We start from the raw sequence: 19,760 nt of genomic DNA, 5'->3' as shown, positions 1-19,760 counted from the left end.
TGCACGTACTCCTTCCTCTTTTCCTCCTACTTGGCAGCTCCATCTTCAACATCCTTTCTCCAGTATATCCGCGATCTATCATCTGCACACATCCTCAGCCTCGTCTCTCCAACCTGAGCTGTCCATCTGATGTACTCATTTGCTAATCCCGTATATCCTGGTTACCTCCAGCTCAGCCTCCTTCCTGATACAATCCCAACTGTACTTGTCATTCTTAACCACAGTCTTGCTGCCCTGAAACATGTCCTACACCCCCCTCACATCCTTTTTTCTTGCCACTCCTATTTCACATAGTACCACAGTCAAGTGTGTTTTGGTAATTAGTTTAAAGTAGGCCTATTACTTTTGTAAAAACATCCATAAATTCAGTGTTACTCCCTCTTCTGGGAAAATAGAAAACAGACTCGAGGTTTCACTGGGATTTGTATTGCTGTAAAGAGATCCTTGGTGAAAACATTGGACATGAATCAAAACATACAGTACATGACAAGTCATTTTATGGCATAATGAGAGGATATGTCTTCAGTATAAATCCAAACTGGAACATTCAAACATTCGAAGGCTACAAATAATCTAACAGCTCACTGAAAATAAAGCAGTAGCCTGAGATGTGTGTATAAGAGCAAATTAATTACATTTTTTTTTTTTTTTTTTTTTTTTTTTTTTTTTTTTTTTATCTCCACTTCTATTCAAAACTGTTATTTACACCTTAAGTCTTAACATAAATTCAATAAATTGACAACCAAAATATTGATAATATACAGAATTAATCCCACTTATAAGGGGGGAAAGAAATGTTCTTAAAGTTAGTTACAACCCACAAGTCACTTTTTGTGGATTCGCATATAGAAAAATAAATACGTTTCAAAACACAGCAAAGCTAACGAGGCTCGTCACAGTGGTCCAAGTCTTCAGCAATTCAGACATCGGCCTCTGCAGCACTTCATCTGCTCACACTTTGTACTTCTCCTTTGCTTGGTCATTCAGTATACAGATGTGCTGAAGAAAAGAAGAGGAAAAAACATCAACAGAAATGCTGAATATTATAGTACTGGTTTCACTAAAAACCAGTGACACCAAACATGGCAGCCTCATGGTGCGTAAGCAGGCAGAACATCAGGACCCTGAAACTGCAGTTGCCTTTTATTTTTTTTACACCTCTTTTATTCCTACTGCAGCAAATATTTAAGGCCAAGTTATTTTCAGAAATACCTTAACATTTTAATACAACACTACACAACCATATAAAAAAAAATAAAAAAAAACATTTGTTGCCCAATCCTGTAACTATACAAAACACTATAAATATACTTTTCCACTTTGAAGATTTTTGAGGATTAAGTGACTAAAATTAACCTCAACAGTCTGCCTAAATAATGTCATGATTAGGTTAAAATTGGGCCTCTGGTGGGTGACTATGTATGTAAGCATAACTGGTCCACATATTGTAGAGTGCACTAGTTGTGCCATTAACTAAGCTAAAGAAAATGTAATCCCACTTAGACCATTTAGAGAAAATGATTTTTTTTCCCCTTCCAGTGAAGGTCAAAATCAGTTTTTAATGCAGGATAAATCCTGATAATTCATTTTAGATGGGTCCTCAAAACAACTATGTAAAAACAATAATATCTAAAATAGTTTCATCTTAGGGCAGACAGATAATTTGTGAAATGTCAAGCCAATTACTCATTCAATCTCTCAGGTGCACTTGTTCTTGTGAGCATGTAAAAACATCTAACATTTTCCACATCTCTGTGTAAATAGAATGGTTTGGCACTTGTGCACTTTGTTTTTCTACTCTGAGCACTCAAAGCACTTTTTAACTACACGCACCATTCACCCTATCACACACATTCACAAACTTGCATGCCAATGAATGCATGGGGGCAAATCAGGGTCCAGTATTATACCAGCTTGCCAGCGATTATTAGAACCACAGCCATCTCCAGTGGATGTTGCAGTAACCCAAACCAGCTAAATCGGTGTTAAAATCACCTTTATAATAGGAGACCTTGAGTAATCAACTTCCAAAAAACACTTACACTGAGATCTCTGAAGTACTCGTTGTAATCCAAAGCATAGCCAACCAGAAAGGCATCCGGTACCTCAAAACCGATGTCTGGGGGAAAACAAACAAACAAACAAACATTATAATATGTATTTATATTATATAAGTAAAATCACATGGATACTGGAGTGGTTGGCACTGTACAAAGCTAATAGTATACTAATAACCTTCATCAGGAAGTCAGTGGGTCTGTGGAACACAACACAGGAAACAAAATCGAAGGCAATCACTCAAGTTGCCATCAAATGCAGAATATACCAAAGTGTCCCCGCTGCTGTTCTGCATAGGCCTCAACCCTCTAAGCCAGCTCATCATTAAGAGCTGATACGATGGATATGAAGGGGTGGAGTCGCCAGAAGATAAAATAGCAGATATATAGAACTATAAGTACCTGTATATCCCACAGGCCAACGAGAACCATGACAAAGTCGCACAAAGATCAGCCACAGCCATATACCTCCAAAAGGTATTGTAGGTTCCAAGAAGCTAGCTGAACAGAAGGAATAAGATCCAAGCCATCAATGTCTGTGTCCTATCGATCATCAGATACCCAGTTTGAATAATAAGGAGGAGAGAGATGGCACTCATGTCAAGACACCAAAACTCCTCACAATGCACGGAGCTCTCTACCTGAAGTCTAGCACCCTGAGGGTCTATGAGCAACAGAAAAAAGGAACAGAGAGGATTAGTGAGTGCCGGAGTGTCAGAGCCACTCCAAGAATACCTCAGACAACTGAGGATAGTTGGGGAACAGGACGAGGAACTATCATGGATGACCAAATCCCTATGGAAATCTGTTCCTGGAATGTACCATCAATGGATAGAGGAAGGAGCTGGCATTAAGAAATACTACCAGTGGATAGAAAAGGATGGCTTAGAGGAGAGTTCTGATCATAGCAGTATAACAACAAGGTCCTATCAGAGCTTGACTTCTAGACAGACAAGCAGCTGCTGACCAACCAACCAGACATAGTGGTGGTTAACAAAGTGCATCTGTGATAGATGTGGGAATCTCAGCCGACAGCAACTAAGAAGAAACACACAAAAAATAGAGAACTAGCAAGGGCAGAAGAAACAACTGGAGCAGATGGGAAAGGTAAAGTCTAAAGTGGCTGCAGTGATAGGAGCATTAGGAGCTGTGAGAAGGGGAAATCTCCCTATGTAACATCACTGATACAAGGGGTTACAAATAAGAGAAACCAGAAGCTACTTTTAAGACCCTGGAAGAAAACAAGCAACAAACTGGCTCTGACATAAACAAGCAGTCACTGCTCTTTTATGGTCTCAGCGGAAAGTCAAAACACTTACAGTAACAGCTGTGCTTGAGGGACGATCTTAAAGAGATTACCCAACTCAAACCTAAAAGCATTACATAATCATAGATGGTGTGAGCAGGGGGTTATAAGGCTTGCATTAGTACATAAGTGCCAGGCTCGGCTACATTTAGAGTAGATTTCCCTGAGATTAATTATAATCCTGCTTTATTAAAATTTTCACTGGGTCTTCGAAGAGTCACAAGTGACTGAAAGTCACAAATTGAGCCATACCATTCGTCACTATGTAGAAGAAAAATAAGAGGTTCTCACAGTCTGGTCTATATCCTGAACTTCTTGGGGTCCTCTTCACCAGGAGACTAGAATGATAAATGCGGAAAGCTTTATGAGGAAGTCAAAGACAAAAAGCTGTCATCAAAACAAAGACTGTTCAGGTCACGTTTTACATCTTTCACTGCCCCGTTACATCCACCCATAGATGGCTATTTGCAGTCCAAGATTAAACTCTTTTTTTGAGTTTATGGACCCATGTACAGACAAAACTGGGGAATCCTATTTCACAAAATTAATTTTTTTTACTGTGGTAGATTCTAGAAAATGACAATTCTAACTGAAAAAAATAGAAGCTTGTGGATTGTAAAAGTGTCCTTTCAGCTGCAGTGTGCTCGAAAGACATTTCAGTGGTAGATATTGCAAAACCTCAGGGGGAACAGAAAATAATCACATGGTTCGAAATCACACTCAAGTGGGAGGAGTTTTTTTTCCCTGTGGTAAACTACCCCTTAAAAGTCTATAATTCTATTTAAATGGGTATGACAAAAAACTGATAGGAGACTATTACACGGCACACATCAAAGCCACAGAGATGTCCCTCCCAAACTACTGTAAGTGGTGCAAACAGAGGGGAACTGTATCGGCTGAGCACTTTTCCTGTTTTAACCAGCTATCAGGAATACATCAGAGAAATGGCCTCTGCCTCCACAGTGCAGTTAATAGAACTGCAGATTAACTCTTAAGCTGCTACATCCTTCCGTCACATCACATCTCTAATACAGTCCTAAAGGAGAGTATCCGTTAGCTAGATGCATTTTGTCTCTCTGAAGACATACCAGCCAGTTACTGTGGAGGTCTGTAATTCAGTCTCATGCACTATAAACAGCATCTGAGGGTGCCTACCTTACAACTTTAACCATCTTGGGATTACATTCACTCAGCAGGGAAAGTAGTGTTTCCATCGTCCTTCCTGTCTCCACAATATCCTTTCAACAAGGCCGGAAGTGGTCGAATTAGAGATGTAAACACAAATAAGCATTTATCAGATATCATGTCTGATATTTAATGTTGAAAGCAAGCAAACATAACTGTAATTTAAAACCACTACAGTAGCAGTAATAAAATATGAGTATTTAATGTTTTATTTAACCCTAATAATAGAGATCATGTTTTAGATGTAGATTTTTTTTAATCCACATCAGCCACCTGAATGATAATAACAAGAACTTACCTCAACAATCAAAACATTCTGCAGAGCAAAAAAACGGAAGCAAAGTTAATAATTTAAACCTCTATGAAGAAGATAGCAGTATTTCTCTGTGACAGAAAGACTAACCTTGCCTGAGAGATTGGACAGCTCATCCCCTCCAATGACTTTAACATTGTTAGTTGACTTATCATTCTGGGGGGGGGACACAAAAATGAGACAGTATCCATAAGCTGAAACTCCCTCATAATGAAAGTTTTTATCAAAAAAAATCTACTTTTCCAAAATGCCTCTGCACTGCAGCGTTTTTTAACAAGAATGCTCTCATTTGTATTTCTGCCAACTCCATTTCCCTCCGCTCACATCCATGAAATGAGAAAGGCGGCTTACGCAGTAGCTCTTCACCCTAATGAAATCCACTGTCAGCGGGACTGATTTATCACTGTTCTGGTTCAGTGATTTAATGTAGTCGAGGAGGTCTGCAAAAAACTTGTAGCCGCCTTTCAGCACACACAGAGCTACGATGTGGTGTCCCCCCATGTCTCGAATGATGTCGCGGGCCAGACGCTCTGTCCTGCATCAAAGAGGAGGTGGGAGAGAGAAACAGTGACAGCACTGTAAATCATAATGAAACCTAGTTCTTAAATGATGGGGAGAATATCCTTTAAGTGATTTTGCACTTTAGCACTACTGGCATCGAGTCTTCATATGCCCTCAAACCCACATACAAATCTACCCCTGGTTGTGGGTAGCAGTATTTTGTATAGTGCACACCTGTTTTTCATAGCACACATTCTGAAAACACGAGTCCGCTCCACTAAGTACCTCACGATTGCAGCAGTTTCCCATCATCAGTACACCTGTGCAACCAAGATGTCTGCTGTGAACTCCCCCCCCTACCCAAAAAAACAAAACAAAACAAACAAAACAAAAAACCCAGCCAGAGAGGTGACAAATCACTTTACCTGTCCATGATGAGTCCATGTGGGATAATCACCTTGTCCAAATCGTTCTCGTAATGTCTGGGAACACAGAAAAGGTCCAGGTCGTGGCCTTTCTCATCATCAGCTATCTGGAACCATAAATTGAAATGCGCAAACTATTTGGCACTGACAGATAATGTGCGCCAAGGATGCGTTAAATCAAAGTGAAGCCCCCCACCCCCGGCAACACCGAGCCTCTCAACCACCTGTTTACCAGTTTACTGGGCGAATTAGTGGTAGGGTGGCGGTAAGGTAAAAAAGCATGACAACAGATTGTGATGGAAAAGCTCGTGCCTCCTCCCTTCTATTTAAAAGGGCCTACCGTGCCCCGCGCACAACCACACCCCGACAAGTACGAAACACCCCAGCCCGGAGAGAGGACGGCAGCTGGCAGCCTCACCTGCAGATAGGAAGCCATGACACCACCGGCGGCCGTCCGATCCGTTCAGTCGCAGCGGAAAATCTGAACAGTCATGCTCAGGTCCTGAGAGACGGGGAAGAGGAGGGGTGTGTGGAGGTTTGATGACAGGAGGCTGCACGAGCGGCTCTCCTCTTTTCCTTTTTTTTTTTTTACGGACTGCTTGTGAGCTGGAGCGGCACACGCGACGCTCCTCCGCCGGGTTTTAAGCCCTTTACGTCAGAATCCAGTTTGTCTTTCCGATAATCTGATTTGTCCCACACAACCAGGGCTTAAACGCGCTATGGTGGTGTTACTCCTACTTCTCGTATATTTTGGTAAGTGAAAGAGCGAGAAACTTCCAGCGCTGGGGAGAAGCTGCAGATGACGCAGTTTAAAAAAGAAAAACCCAAAAACATGCCAGGTGACGGCTCTTCCTCGTCAAAGAGCTGTGCGCGAGCGTTTATCACGCATCTGTGCTCCGCAATGATTTCACAGACAAGCCCAATACGTTAATTAAACCGCTTTTAATTTGACAATATGTGCTAGAAATGTTTCCTGTAGCTTAATTCAAATTTAAAAAATCAGAAATGTTAAATGATTATCACAGTTTACTAATGCAAAACTTGTGTATGAAAGAATAAGTGTGAAAAAGTTATACTGAAACACGCAATGCACTGGGTTATTACTCATTAAGGTGCTAGCGGTGTCTTTAAGACTAGTCAGAACCTTTGCTGAGGACATTGCTTTGCATCATCTGCTTGATGAGCTTCAAATGTGAAAACAAATTGTGTGCAATTTCTAAAAGATCTAAAGTATTTTCTTTTCCCATTATGCTCCATTAATAACAGTTTCTCTACAGGGAAACATTATTCCCCTGGCCTTCTTGCCTTAAGTATTTAAATTAAAGCTTAGTTTTGCTGTATTTATGTAGTATCGCTTTAAAACAAGTCAGCTATATCAGTTGACAGTTGGCAATTTGTCAAGTTAAAACTGCCCTACCAGTTTACTCAAACACACACAGCGTAAGCACTTGCACATTTGTTTTTCTCCAACTCAACTTCCCCTTCCATAATAATAAGTGGAGTCACAATTCTAAAATTATAACAGTGACTTTACCACATGTCTGCTTTTAAATATTAAGGAAAAACAATGTGTAAAAATGTAAAGACAGAATCAGAACAATCATCTTATAATATGATCCAAGTTTAATGAGTGATACAGAAACATTTCCTCAAACATACAAAAAAAAAAAAAAGAAAAGAAAAAAAGCAACACCGGGTGTTTACAACATCGAGGCTATGGCAACTATGAAAACAGGACACAGCATGTTCTCACACTGGCCAACACCGACGAGCAAACAACATCCTCTCTGTAGGATAACAAGTCTTTGAGAGTGCCGTTTGTGACCATGAGACCAAATCTCAAATGACACCGTTCCCCATATAGAGTCCTACTTTTAGCCCGAGACCCACATACAGAGCTGTGCCTGTGGACACAAAGTAGAGCACCATCCAGAAGATGGCAGTGTGATTTGAGAGAGGACCGCAGAGGAAGAATGCTCACTATTTTTTCTTCTTCTCATCTTTCTTGGCACCGTCTGCTTTCTCCTTCTCTTTTTCTTTCTCCTTGTCATCTTTTTTCTCTTTGTCATCCTTCTTCTCTTTCTTGCCTTCCTCCTTTTCCTGTCCTTCCTTCTTTTCTGCATCTCGGTTGGAAATCTTGTTGTTGATCAGGTTGTGCAGAGCCACCACAGAGCGTATGAGCGAGGCCAAGTAGACCACCAACATCTGGTCATTGGTCTTTAGGTAAAAGGCTTTTGTGAACTCCTGCAAAATAAAAAAAACTTACATATTATCCCAGCAAACATCTTAGTAGTTTATTATGTATAATAAAAGACATTTAATATTGCTATTTGATGCAGTATTTGACCACAGATTTTTAAGATAAGACCTCCCCCCCCAACACACACACACACACACACACACACACACACACACACACACACACACACACACACACACACACAGAGCTCATATTCACACCCAAGGTTTTGTTTATCACAGCAATTAAAAACACACATTAGTAAGGCATATGAGTATTTTATCACGATATTGAAAATGCCAGTTCATTTTTGAGTTTTGTTTAAAAACACTATCACACTAAACACAATTTTCCTTATTACGTTTCTGCATTGATTATTAAAGTATTTGTAAAGCTTTAATGAAAAGAAAAAAAGGTAACAGCCACATCTTTAATTTAGTGCAAACATGACATTCCCAAAGTAACATACAGCTATATGTGTTTTATAATCTCTTGCACTTAAAAAGCTGCCAGATTAAACATGAAGTAAACAGACCTCAAACATAAACAACTTACCAGTAGATTTACATCAGGCAGCAGGTTGAAAACATCCTGCAGCTGGTAGATGATCTGGTGGTTGATGGGAAGTTTGCCTGCAGCCACCCTCTCTAGGTAAGAGCGGATGTCCACCAGCTTAGAGTTGAGTCCCTTTAGGCCGTGAACCTGGTTTGTGATGCGTTGTGATAGTGTGCCCACCGTTGTATCTTTGATGTCTCTGTAGAGGGGATGCAGCTGTGTCACATTTGGCTCACACATGTGAACAAGAATCAACTTGTTTTTTATTTTGTCCTCATTTGTCCCCCCCCCCAAAAAAAAAACAAAACAAAAAAAACCCACACTGCAGTGTAATTATGCATGTTAAGGCCAAAAAACAATGCAGTGGTTGCTAATGTGATGTATCCTCAGCACAACCACATTACACTTGGTCAGAGGCGCATGTTCACTAAAGACAGTGAGTAACAAAGACTGCAAGAAATTGATCAGCACAGTGGACAAAAGATATGTTATTCCCTCTGACAAGAACAACTAAATATTGCATGGGACATGAAGAGGTATATCACAACTCATGAGAACTTTGTCACTTCACATCCATGCAGTTACAAAGGATTTTATATTTTGCCTTTTCTGCATTTAAGCCAGCTGAATAAACATTTTATATGTCAGCAAAAATGTTTTAATTAAAAGAAATGAAGCACAGTGTAAAAGTGAACGCAGTGCCCGGTTAATTTAATTGTGTGTTAAATTTTGGTCCATTTTCTTTATTTCTATTTTTCTTCTTCTGAGAGGTGCAATTTAGGCGAACGAAGATGAATGTTATGTTGATGCAGAGATTTTTACATCAGCAGGAACATGAAAGCAGAGTTATGTTTATATCAAAGTCCAATAAAAAGATTTTTGACACTAAAATCAATCAATTTTTATCTCGACACCAATCAAAATAATTGTGATAAAATTTGCCATAATCGTGCAGCCCTAGCAATGCACAGTTGATGCTCTGTACTGTTTTACCACTTATTGTTTGTTTATTGAAATCTCTATTCGACTAACAGTGTAGCATTAATGTGTTTAAATTCAAATGTTTGTTCAGTACCTCAGCAGGTGCTCCACTCCCACTTCTTCTGCTTCCTCAGCTCCAATCTCACTGGTGACATGTTCAAATGTCTTAGACGTAGGAGTGCCATCCTAGAAAGAAGAAATTATCCATATGAATTAAGATTTTTTTAATCTGATCTGAGGAAAAACAACTAAACAAACTACTTGTTCCAACTTTTGTTGCCCCTTAGCGATCACTTACATCATGGATTTCCTCCACAGAGATGTATGCTTCTGTGGGCAGACCGAGATCTTTGGGCTTTACGTCTATGATGACCAACACCTGGAAGTGTAGAACAAACGTTTATGTCAGAATGATTAGAATTAAAGCGAGCTGATGTCCACAAACATGCACATTAATACAAGGAAAAAGCAAATCAGTTCCTTACCGAATTGGTACAGTACCGCTTGATGAGCTCATTGATGGCAATGTCATTCTTGTGTAATTTGGGTCCTGTGTGGTACCAGCCAACTATTCGTTCTCTGGCTGAAAAAGTGAACGCAAATGTATCAATGACACACTAACATTAAAAACATACTAATTTAAGAGACAGAAGCACTGCTTTTACCATTAACTTTCTTGAACATGCCATACATGTTCTCCAAGTAGTCATGGTCCAGGAACCAAACTGAGTCATCCCTGTCATCCTCATCAAATGGCACTGGGGAGGAAAAAAAAAACAAAAACAACTTGAGAGTGTGTTAAAAACTGGCTCAGAATACATATTCTGTGCTGTAGCAGGAAGTAATGAGACAAGCCTGACTTAATAGATCTTCTTAAACTGGTACATCACTTATGTAATCGCTTAATAGTTAGAACAAAGAAAAATAATAATTAAATGAATAAGGACATGGCGCACGGGAGGAGAATGTCAGATAAATACTGGGGAGCAAGAGCATATAGGGATTTGTAGGTGTGAAGACCCCATTATATCCACCGTATAGCAAAGCTGACACCAAACTGACGTCACATCTGCTGTTGCAAGTCTGTTTCCGCCAGCTGTGCACCTCTCAATTTTTGTAATCTGGTGTGTTGTGCCACTGCAGACACAGTTGAAGACACAAGTGTGTAACTGTCAGTTTTGACCACTGTTTTAATGCTATATCACTACAAAAGAGATTCACAGCTTATACAAAGGGAGATGTTGCATTAGTCTGAAAAGATGAGACTTTGTGGAAAAATGATTTATTTTTGCTTTTGACTTCTCTTCCTCCTATATCAGCGCTGATGTGGAGATTTTGTCTGATTAATTATTCAGAAGAACACTGCACCGGCTAAATTATATACCGGCTGTGTGCTGACGCTACCAATAGCACATGAAGTCACCAACGTGACCAGTGTACTGAGTAGTGATGTGTCGGTCACGAACGAGATGGCTCTTAGAGCCGGATTTTTGACGTGAACGACGTGAGCCGGCTCCTTATCGCGAGCCGTGGGGTTTTTTTTCTCTCACCCTCTCTCTTGCACTTTTTTTTCGCTTCACTCCGCATGCGAACCCTTGTGCTTTGCGCTGGGCAGAGGGGGGAGGGACGGTAGTTACACTGGCAGTAGCACAGGAACAGAGCGGGAGGGAGAGACAGAGAAAGGGAGCCAGGGACAACAATGTCACATTAGAAAGGTATAGTAATCATCCACAACTATTTTCAGTTGCGGATGATAAAGGATTCAGAAAGTTTATTCATGCAGGTCCATATGACAGAGAATATGCATCTTCTTTTTGTTTTCATATTGTAATTTATATTTAATTGTGTTGTGGTTTGCAGTGTTTTGTGTTTCATTTTAAATTTGTTTAAAAGGAAAAAGCTGAAAATTTAAATAGTTAAAAGTTGAACTGTGACTAGTTGGTTTTTGTATTATATGATTTATTTATTACATTTTATGTGGAGTGAATAAATAAAAGTATATTTACGGTGGCCCCTAGAGACAAAGCACGTACAAACTTCAAAACACGTAAAAACTCAGAAGCACGTAAAAACTCAGAAACACGTACAAAACACAACAGAAGTGCTCCAGGATGCTAGGCGCAGTGTTGAGCTTTTGTTACCTAGTGGCTACACAAGCCAGAAAGTACCAATGACCGGATTTGGTGTGTGGTAGTAACAGGTAAATGAACATTTTTTTTTAAATTATTTGAATATATATGAGTGCTTGTGTATAAATACACAAACAATACACACATGCTTTCAATTATGTAATTTAAGTGATCAAGGTAGCTTTGTTTTGGAAGTTCAGTTAAAGCTAGAAATGTGTTTTGGAGTTTGTACGTGTTTTGTCTCTAGGGGCCACCACATATATTTATATATATAAACATATATAAATAAAACCACTTTTTTTTTTACATTAGTAATTCCTTTTGTGCATAATTTTATATTATTGTTAATAATAAATTAATTAAAGCAACAAAACAACCTGAAGAGCTGGTTCGGAGCCGAAAGAGCCGGCTCTTTTTAGAGAGCCGAGCCAAAAGAGCCGGTTCTCTAAAAAGAGACGGAAATCCCATCACTAGTACTGAGCCCTTAAAGGTAGTGATGATGTGTTGTCAGGACAATCTGGGTAAAAACTGGCTGTTATGAACGCACTGCGCCATGTCCAGGCACATACAACTTCATAAAAATGATTCCAAGCTTTAAAATGAAAACAGAAATAGGTGTTTGAACAAATGTTTTATCACTGCTTTAGAAACAGCATTTGTCTATATTAACATGGCAGAAAATGAATCAGGTTGGTCACCCATATGTTTAGTGGACATGCTTGTGTCAAAAAGAGGATGAAAAGCAAAGGTCAGAAACAGAATACCAGAGATTTCTTTACTTCAATTGACAAAGATGTTTAATGGTTATTAAATGCAAGAAAATAAAATAAAGCAGAAATCACAGACTGTGAGATGCTGCTGGACTTGGTAGACTATAAAGTTAAAAGATATGTGGGAATAAGATAATCAAGAACCTAACACGGGCACTGGAGTCATAAAGTGTCCGTTCTAACTAAAACACATTCCGTGAACACACATTTTCTAAAGATATAAACATATTACAGTGGAAATTGACAGTGTAGATGCTTGGCTTAAGTATTTTAAGGTGAAAAGATGTCTGAGGATGTATTTTACCTGCAAAACTATTTGAGACGTCCAGAACTTTTTTCTGCCATGACCCCAGGAGGACACCGACCACTCGTTTCTGATTTCCCACTTTTCCTATCCTGTAGATTCAAGAATTTAAAAAAGAAACGAGCAGAGGAAGCTGTTATCGTCACAGATTTCTGTAAAAATGTAATCAATGGAGCCCATACAGTCTGACTCGTTAGCTAACCTGTAAGCTAAGCTAGAGTCAGTGCACAGCTCCGTCATGTTTAATGACACCAGATCAAACTGTTCGGGTACGTGGATTAGTTTGTAGAAATGCTAATGAATAACACTGTTTTAAGGATTCATTTACAGCTCATACAGTACATTGACACTTTCAGAAGCTAACTAGCTAACGGCACTCTGACTCAGCATGGCTAACCTTAGCTTAGCCTAGCTGCGGCGTCACACTTCAGGACACTTTGGAGTCCAATATTGATAATAAGACGGAACTTAAATACAGATCTCACTGACCTGTTGAAATGATCCACCACGCTGAGCAACACAAGGGGGTGAACGACCACATTTTCCACCGCTAACTCCGGCATTTTCGCAGGCAGGATAAACAGAACACAACACACCTCCACACAATGACGGCTACGCTACACTTCCGCTCGCTCCTGACGTCTCTTCCGTTTCTCTTGACAACAGAGAGACCGTAGAGACGCACAAAAAGAGCAAGAAGGCCGACGAAATGGTACGACTTTATGAACAACTTTTAATTCAATTCAATTCAGTTTTATTTATATAGCGTCAAATCACAACAGCAGAAGCCTCAAGGCGCTTAAAGTCATCATTACGACATAATGATAACTTTAATAATGTTTATGTTTACCAAACAAGGTGAACAATACATCAACCTGCCAGTACTTATCAGCTACCGTTCTTTTTAAGGGTATAAAAGTATTATAACAGGTTTACAACCCGAAATGATACAAACCACTATCAAATAACCACTCAAAGTAGAAGTCTTGGCTTTATATTTAATTTTGTGTTCATTTATTATGTTATATTTTTATTTTCTCTTTACTACATTTCAGTAATGTTATACGAAACTAATCACACAATCACGATGGATTATGAACTATATAAGACAGAAAGCCTTAGTATTTGTTCTGTCATTTGATTCTAGCAAGCTACACTTAGTATCTGAAAATGAATGACACTTCCGATAAGTAAGTAAAGTCAAATGGGGGTGACTTTACTCCCATTACTTGAGTATGCCTGCTGCCACTTATACTTGTAAGACATTGTTATAAATCATTCCAATTTGTTATCCCACTAACAGTCGAGAAGCAGGGTGTAAATAGGCCACATACATTAATAAAAATGTCCTTTTTTTTTTCTTTTAGAATATATTTAACATTTTCTAACTTTAAATGTGACACGAAATCCCTCAACCATCAGGTTGATTACAGTTTTATCAGTTCTGGAAAAGCCACATTTTTTATGTAAACGTGCGCCTGATCATGTTTTTGGTTGAGCAGGGTGAGGAAGTTGAGGCACAAATGAGGAGGATTGAAGCCACTAAAGGTGTGATTGGAACGCTAGTCGTCGATCCAGATGGTAAGCAACACCAAAAAGCAGAGCAGTACTGCTCAGAATGATGCTCTGTCACTTTTTTTCACAGAGAGGAAATAAAATATTCATGGATGTTATAATTAGTTGAAATGGAAGAAAGTTAATAAAGGTAAAAGACAAAAATAATGGTCTGCGGCAGCTTAAAACCCTCTTTTGGTGTTAAAAAGTTACTGTTGGGGTTTTCCGAAGAGGCACGGTGTTAGTTTTGCAACTGATAGCTATCGACAGTTCATTTAAGTAAATAACTAGCAAGAGCAGCACAGATTAGTGGCTCCATGAAGGATTACAAGGGAGCAAGTTATTGCCTAACAAAAATAACACAGTATAACTGCATGGTTAACACGTTTTCTTACACCAACACTGTTTGCCATTAGATCATGAGCCCCCCTGTTTGCCATTAGATCGTGTGTGAAGAACGATCCAAATCACTCTGTGTACACACTGCTGACAAAAGGTGTGAAGAGATGTTTTCATTTTGTATTGATCTCTGTGCAGAAATGCAGTTGAAAAGCTGAAATGCAGCTCAGTTTTGCTCAGTTTCACTAAAATACTATTACTACAGAGGACCAGAAAGGGACTCAGCTCTAAAAATTCTACATGAGGACAGAATGAAGTGTTACAGGACAGAGTGCTGTGCTCACAGCTTTGAGTCATCCACCCGCCACAAAGCACTTTCAGTGCTCAGTTAAAGTAGAAAAATGCAGTGTAAGTACCAGTCTATTTCCATTTAAAATTACGCACTCTCTGATAACATTTAGCCTTCTCATTTCAAATAACTGAGCACTCTAACTGTCACAAACCCCCAAAACAATATAATGTCAGCTTTTACTATGTTAAATTTACTGTTAAACTGCTTTCAGTACCATAACCGATACCGTGCCTCTTCATTAAATCCCAACAGCTGCTTTTTAATGCCAAAAGATAGTTGTGCTCTAGAGGAGAGCATTAATAAATCTGGCCCATGGACACAGTTATTATTGCAGTTCATATGTATTTGGTTTCCCTTTCAGAGAACTACAGCGAAGCCACGGTACAAGATACATTAGGCAACTGAGATATTTTTTTTAAATAATAGATTTGCAGTGTTTAAGATTTTTAGTCAAATTATGCAGTAATAAAGCTCTGCAACACCAAAAATCATTTTATGTAGTTTGTTTTTCTCCTTCTCTCATATCTGTAATATAGAACATTTAAATATCTGTGAAAATGCAACAGTTGAGAGAAAAAATTACAAAAAAACTGAGAGCAGATTAATGTCTGAATCTTACAGTATTTAGTAGTAATTTTAAAAAATACATAACCTCACATGGCATACAGAAGAAGAAAAAATGTGTGCTTAGATCAAGTGTTAGAGTCCAGGTTTACACCGTGGAATAATAATAATAAATAATAATAATAATAAAGCAGCTCTCCTCTGGATGAATCCTGCGCTCCACCTGAGCTGTCACATACATCTGTAACTGTGACATTCAAACTTCACTAGAGAATAAGAGAGGGAGTGAGAGGGCCTCAAAGTTAGAGTGTGTGGGCAAGAGTCCCACAGGATAGTGTGAAACAGAGAGAGAAGACATATCCAGGGAGGAGGGAACTGAAAGCACCATGTAACAACTGATGAAAATGGTCAGACAGATGACTTTATGTTTGTAAATTTAATCTGTTTGATCACTTTTGCTCAGTTATGCCTGATCAGTGTGTGTAAACAAGTAACAGCTCAAACATGTGCATGACTGATGCTCTCAGCTATTCAAATAGGAAGCACTAAACCTCTGCCAAAAAGAATATTTATCCAGGAAAATATTAAAAATACAGTCTGAATGTCTGATGAATTTCTGAATGAATGAATTTCTTTTAAGGTGTTCCCATCAGATCAACTTTGGATCAGTCCATGACTCTACAATATGCAGGGCAACTTCGACAACTTGTGGTACTGGCCAGAAGCGCAGTCAGAGATATTGACCCTCAGAATGATCTCAGCGCCCTCCGAGTCCGCTCCAAGAACAATGAGATCATTGTTGTAACAGGTGAGTGTAAATTAGTTAGGGTTTGTTGACTTAATGATTTTAGTTGTTGTGATGTAGTTGTTGACTTTTTGGCTTAGTTGTTTGCCTGCATTTCCATGGTTCAGCTTGTCTTTTATGTCTCTGCAGAGAACAACTATCTGGTGATAGGCATCCAGAAGCTTCCTGAGCCAGACGTTTCCATGGGCATGGAGGTAGGGGTGTTGGGTGTGTTGCAGCACCACCTGCTAAGTGCAAAAAGAAAAAGAAAGAAAGACAGAAAAGTTTTAAAATGTTTTAAATAATATTTCTGTTGTTATTTATCTTTTCTGCCTTTAAATAACCAGGCACCATGGTCAAATTATGTCACATAGCCTTGTGACCAGGTGCTACAAATGCATCTTTCAACTCACAATTGTACAAAAGCAAATTTTAGATTTATTTTTCAGTTTGTTTGTTTGTTTTTTGAATGATTAGCTTGTAAAAAGATCATAAAGGAAGAGCAGCAGATTGATGAGCTCCATCCTCATACTCATGGAAGCTGCAAACTCTTTGAATTGTCTCCGTGTGTATCAGTGTCTTCTTCCAAATCATAATTTTCCAACTTCCGGTCATGGTTATGGTCAACGATGATGCCAAAGAGTATCACACATCTGTCCCAGATGAATGTTCTAATGGACTCTTTGAACTCATTGGACATTAGTTCCCAGAATCAGGGAATTTATCACCATAACCTCTGGATACCAAGTCACCTCTGGATTATTATATAATCCAATAATTGTCAAATACGGTGTATGCCTAGCATTGCATGTCAGTATCAAATATTTTGAGAACCAATTACATGAAAAAATATGTTTTTATATCCACTATATGGGTCACTTTTTTAACTGTTTCTGTCATATCAAATACAAATTACCCTTGAGGTAACGTATGTACACACATTCCACTATCTTGACATTGACTCACTATCCACATACTCCCGGTAGGTCTCAGAAACAGCTTCATTACCCTGATACTTTATTCGTCTTGTTCCTCGTCCTCTTTTTTCTCCTGCTGATCAGACTCTTCCTTATCCTCAGACAGGTTCTCCCTTGGGACTAGAGTATCCTGGTTGGCTACAGAAGGAGTGAAGTGATGGCTATTGATGTGTGCACGCTGAAAGACACGGATGAGATGAATGTTTCAGCTGAGAGAAGAAAAGAAGGAGGCAAAATAACAATGTCTGTCCTTGAAGCCATTTTTAATCACATCATAAGAAGACCACATACATTGTGAGGCTGTGCACACTGTCACCACTAGATGGCAAGACAGCGTTATTTTTTTAAATTCACTGGTGACACGTTTAAATGTCTTGTATAAATAAACTAATACTCCTCTCGAAATGTTTTGGTGCAACTTAACATTCACTGACATTATGGATTTCATCCAGGGAGATGTACACTTCTGTATGCCGGACTGAGATCTTTGGGCTTCATATCTATGATGATCAACACCTGGAAGTGCAGAAGAAACGTTTATGTCAGAATGAATAGAATCAAAGCGAGCTGATGTCCATAAACATGCAAATTAATAAAAGGGAAAAGCAAATCAGTTACATTCCAGGTTGGTACAGTACCGCTTGATGAGCTCGCTGATATTTTTCAAGAACAGGTTCTCAAAGTTGTCATTGTCCAAGAACCACACTGTTTCTTGTCATCCTCAAGAAATGAGACTGAGGAAAGAAGGTGCTGGCACAGTGAGTTAAAGTATATATTCACTTTTGATCATTTAGGTCAATACTGTGCTGGAGCAGTAATAACACATGAGTAAAGGCCTGATTTTATGTATATTTTTTCATCTTAAACTGGTACACCACAATGATTGCTTAGGTTCAAGAAATTACTCCTACAACTACATAATAATGTCATGCTTTAAAATGAAAAAACAAACAAACAAACAAACAGAAAAAAACAATACCAAGTAAATACAGGTCCATTATTGCTAATACAATACCAATACTGATACTTTTAACCTATAAAGTGTCAAAATACAAAATATATTTTAAGTTTATTTTGTATTTTTGATTTCTTATGTTGTATTAGAAATATGTTAAGTTCCTGTATTGTTATTATTAGTTAGGGTTTAGGATTACGATTCAACTTTATTGTCGTTACACATGTATAAATACAGGGTAACGAAATACAGTTTGCATCTAACCAGAAGTGCAAGAGCAGTAAGTGCAATAAGAGCAGATTATATACAGATAAGTTAAGTGGAGAACAAATATACAGATATAGATAGACAAGGGCAGGATAAATGGTGTAATAGTTATGAACAGAATTATGTACAGAGGGACCAAATATACAGATGAGCTACAGACAAATGTACACTGTGTATACATATGTATACTGTTGTATACATATGTACAGATATACAGATGCCCTGTATAGCATACAGATGTTCTACATTGCTATACAGATGGGCAAATATACAGATGTACTATGGACAAATACACAGATGTGCTACATAAATACATACATAGATGTACCAGTGTGTGTCAAACAGATCTACAGAGTGCTATGAATATATCTACAGTAGTGGAAGCGTAGCGCTCTGAACATACTGTAATAGTGAACAGTGTACGCATTATAACAGAGACTATGTATGTCAGTGTCTTAAAATCTATAGCCGTAACCAATGTGAGAATATGGTGAATATTGAGAATGAATGACAGCAATGATTGTGGTCACTAGGAGGGATAAGGGGAGGAGTGTAGAAGGATTGAGTGAGTGTGGATGAAAAGGTTCAGCAGGGGACTGAGTTCAGTAGGGTGACAGCTGTGGGAGAGAAGCTGTTCCTAAACCTGCTGGTTTTAGTCTGAAGGGTCCTGTAGCGCCTTCTGGAGGGGAGGAGCTGGAAGAGTGTCTTGGCAGGATGAGAGGAGTCCCTGAGAATGATGTTTGCTCGGCATAGACATCTATTCTTGTGGACATCCTCAGTGGCAGGAGGTGGAGTCCCTGTGATGCGCTGAGCGGTTTTCACCACCTGCTGCAGTGCCTTGCGGTCAGCAATAGAGCAATTTATGTACCAGACTGTGACACAGTTGGTCAGGATGCTCTGGGTGAGTTTTAGTCTTTATGATTCACCCGTGTCTCCTTGTTTTATTAGTCTTTTTCTGTTTGTCACGTGTTATCTCCTTGTCTATGTAGGTTCCCTTTGTGTCTCTCTCCTCTGTGTCCCTCTCCCTCTCTCGCTCCCTCTCGCTGTCTCTTGTGTAAGCTTGCGTGTCCCAGTTCATGTCTTTCCATGTTTCCTGTTTTATTTTGAAAGTCTTGTGTTTTCATGTTCAATTTGTTTAGTTTTACTTCCCCTGTGGCATCTTGTTTATTTGTGTTAGCTGTGTTTCCCCAGGTGTGTCCACTT

General features: G+C 39.0%; 3 protein-coding genes across 3 annotated transcripts; 1 reads left to right on the top strand and 2 right to left on the bottom strand.

The window, feature by feature from the left end:
- Positions 1-410: 410 nt before the first annotated feature.
- hprt1l (hypoxanthine phosphoribosyltransferase 1, like) lies at positions 411-6,659 on the bottom strand. Its single transcript, XM_084933172.1, has 9 exons — positions 6,206-6,659; positions 5,788-5,894; positions 5,213-5,396; positions 4,952-5,017; positions 4,847-4,864; positions 4,519-4,601; positions 3,655-3,701; positions 2,043-2,119; positions 411-999 (listed from the first exon to the last, which is right to left on the bottom strand). Exons 1-9 carry the CDS (start codon positions 6,221-6,223, stop codon positions 952-954), a joined length of 648 nt encoding a protein of 215 aa, XP_084789298.1. The 5' UTR covers positions 6,224-6,659; the 3' UTR covers positions 411-951.
- Positions 6,660-7,392: 733 nt separating this feature from the next.
- On the bottom strand, positions 7,393-13,405 carry psmd7 (proteasome 26S subunit, non-ATPase 7). Its single transcript, XM_084933170.1, has 8 exons — positions 13,255-13,405; positions 12,766-12,857; positions 10,228-10,320; positions 10,048-10,145; positions 9,861-9,941; positions 9,657-9,748; positions 8,582-8,780; positions 7,393-8,031 (listed from the first exon to the last, which is right to left on the bottom strand). The coding sequence occupies exons 1-8, from the start codon at positions 13,326-13,328 to the stop codon at positions 7,768-7,770; spliced, it is 993 nt and encodes a 330-aa protein (XP_084789296.1). The 5' UTR covers positions 13,329-13,405; the 3' UTR covers positions 7,393-7,767.
- LOC146382494 (dynein light chain roadblock-type 2-like) lies at positions 13,405-17,740 on the top strand. The gene is made up of 5 exons (XM_084933174.1): positions 13,405-13,477; positions 14,268-14,346; positions 16,215-16,382; positions 16,509-16,573; positions 17,438-17,740. Exons 1-5 carry the CDS (start codon positions 13,475-13,477, stop codon positions 17,486-17,488), a joined length of 366 nt encoding a protein of 121 aa, XP_084789300.1. The 5' UTR covers positions 13,405-13,474; the 3' UTR covers positions 17,489-17,740.
- Positions 17,741-19,760: the final 2,020 nt, after the last annotated feature.

Source organism: Perissodus microlepis, chromosome 7 (assembly GCF_051167445.1).
Source record: "Perissodus microlepis isolate ML-2025 ecotype Zambia chromosome 7, ASM5116744v1, whole genome shotgun sequence".
NCBI lineage: Eukaryota > Metazoa > Chordata > Actinopteri > Cichliformes > Cichlidae > Perissodus > Perissodus microlepis.
The sequence above is the reverse complement of the archived record's forward strand: the minus strand, read 5'-3'. Positions and strand labels throughout refer to the sequence as shown.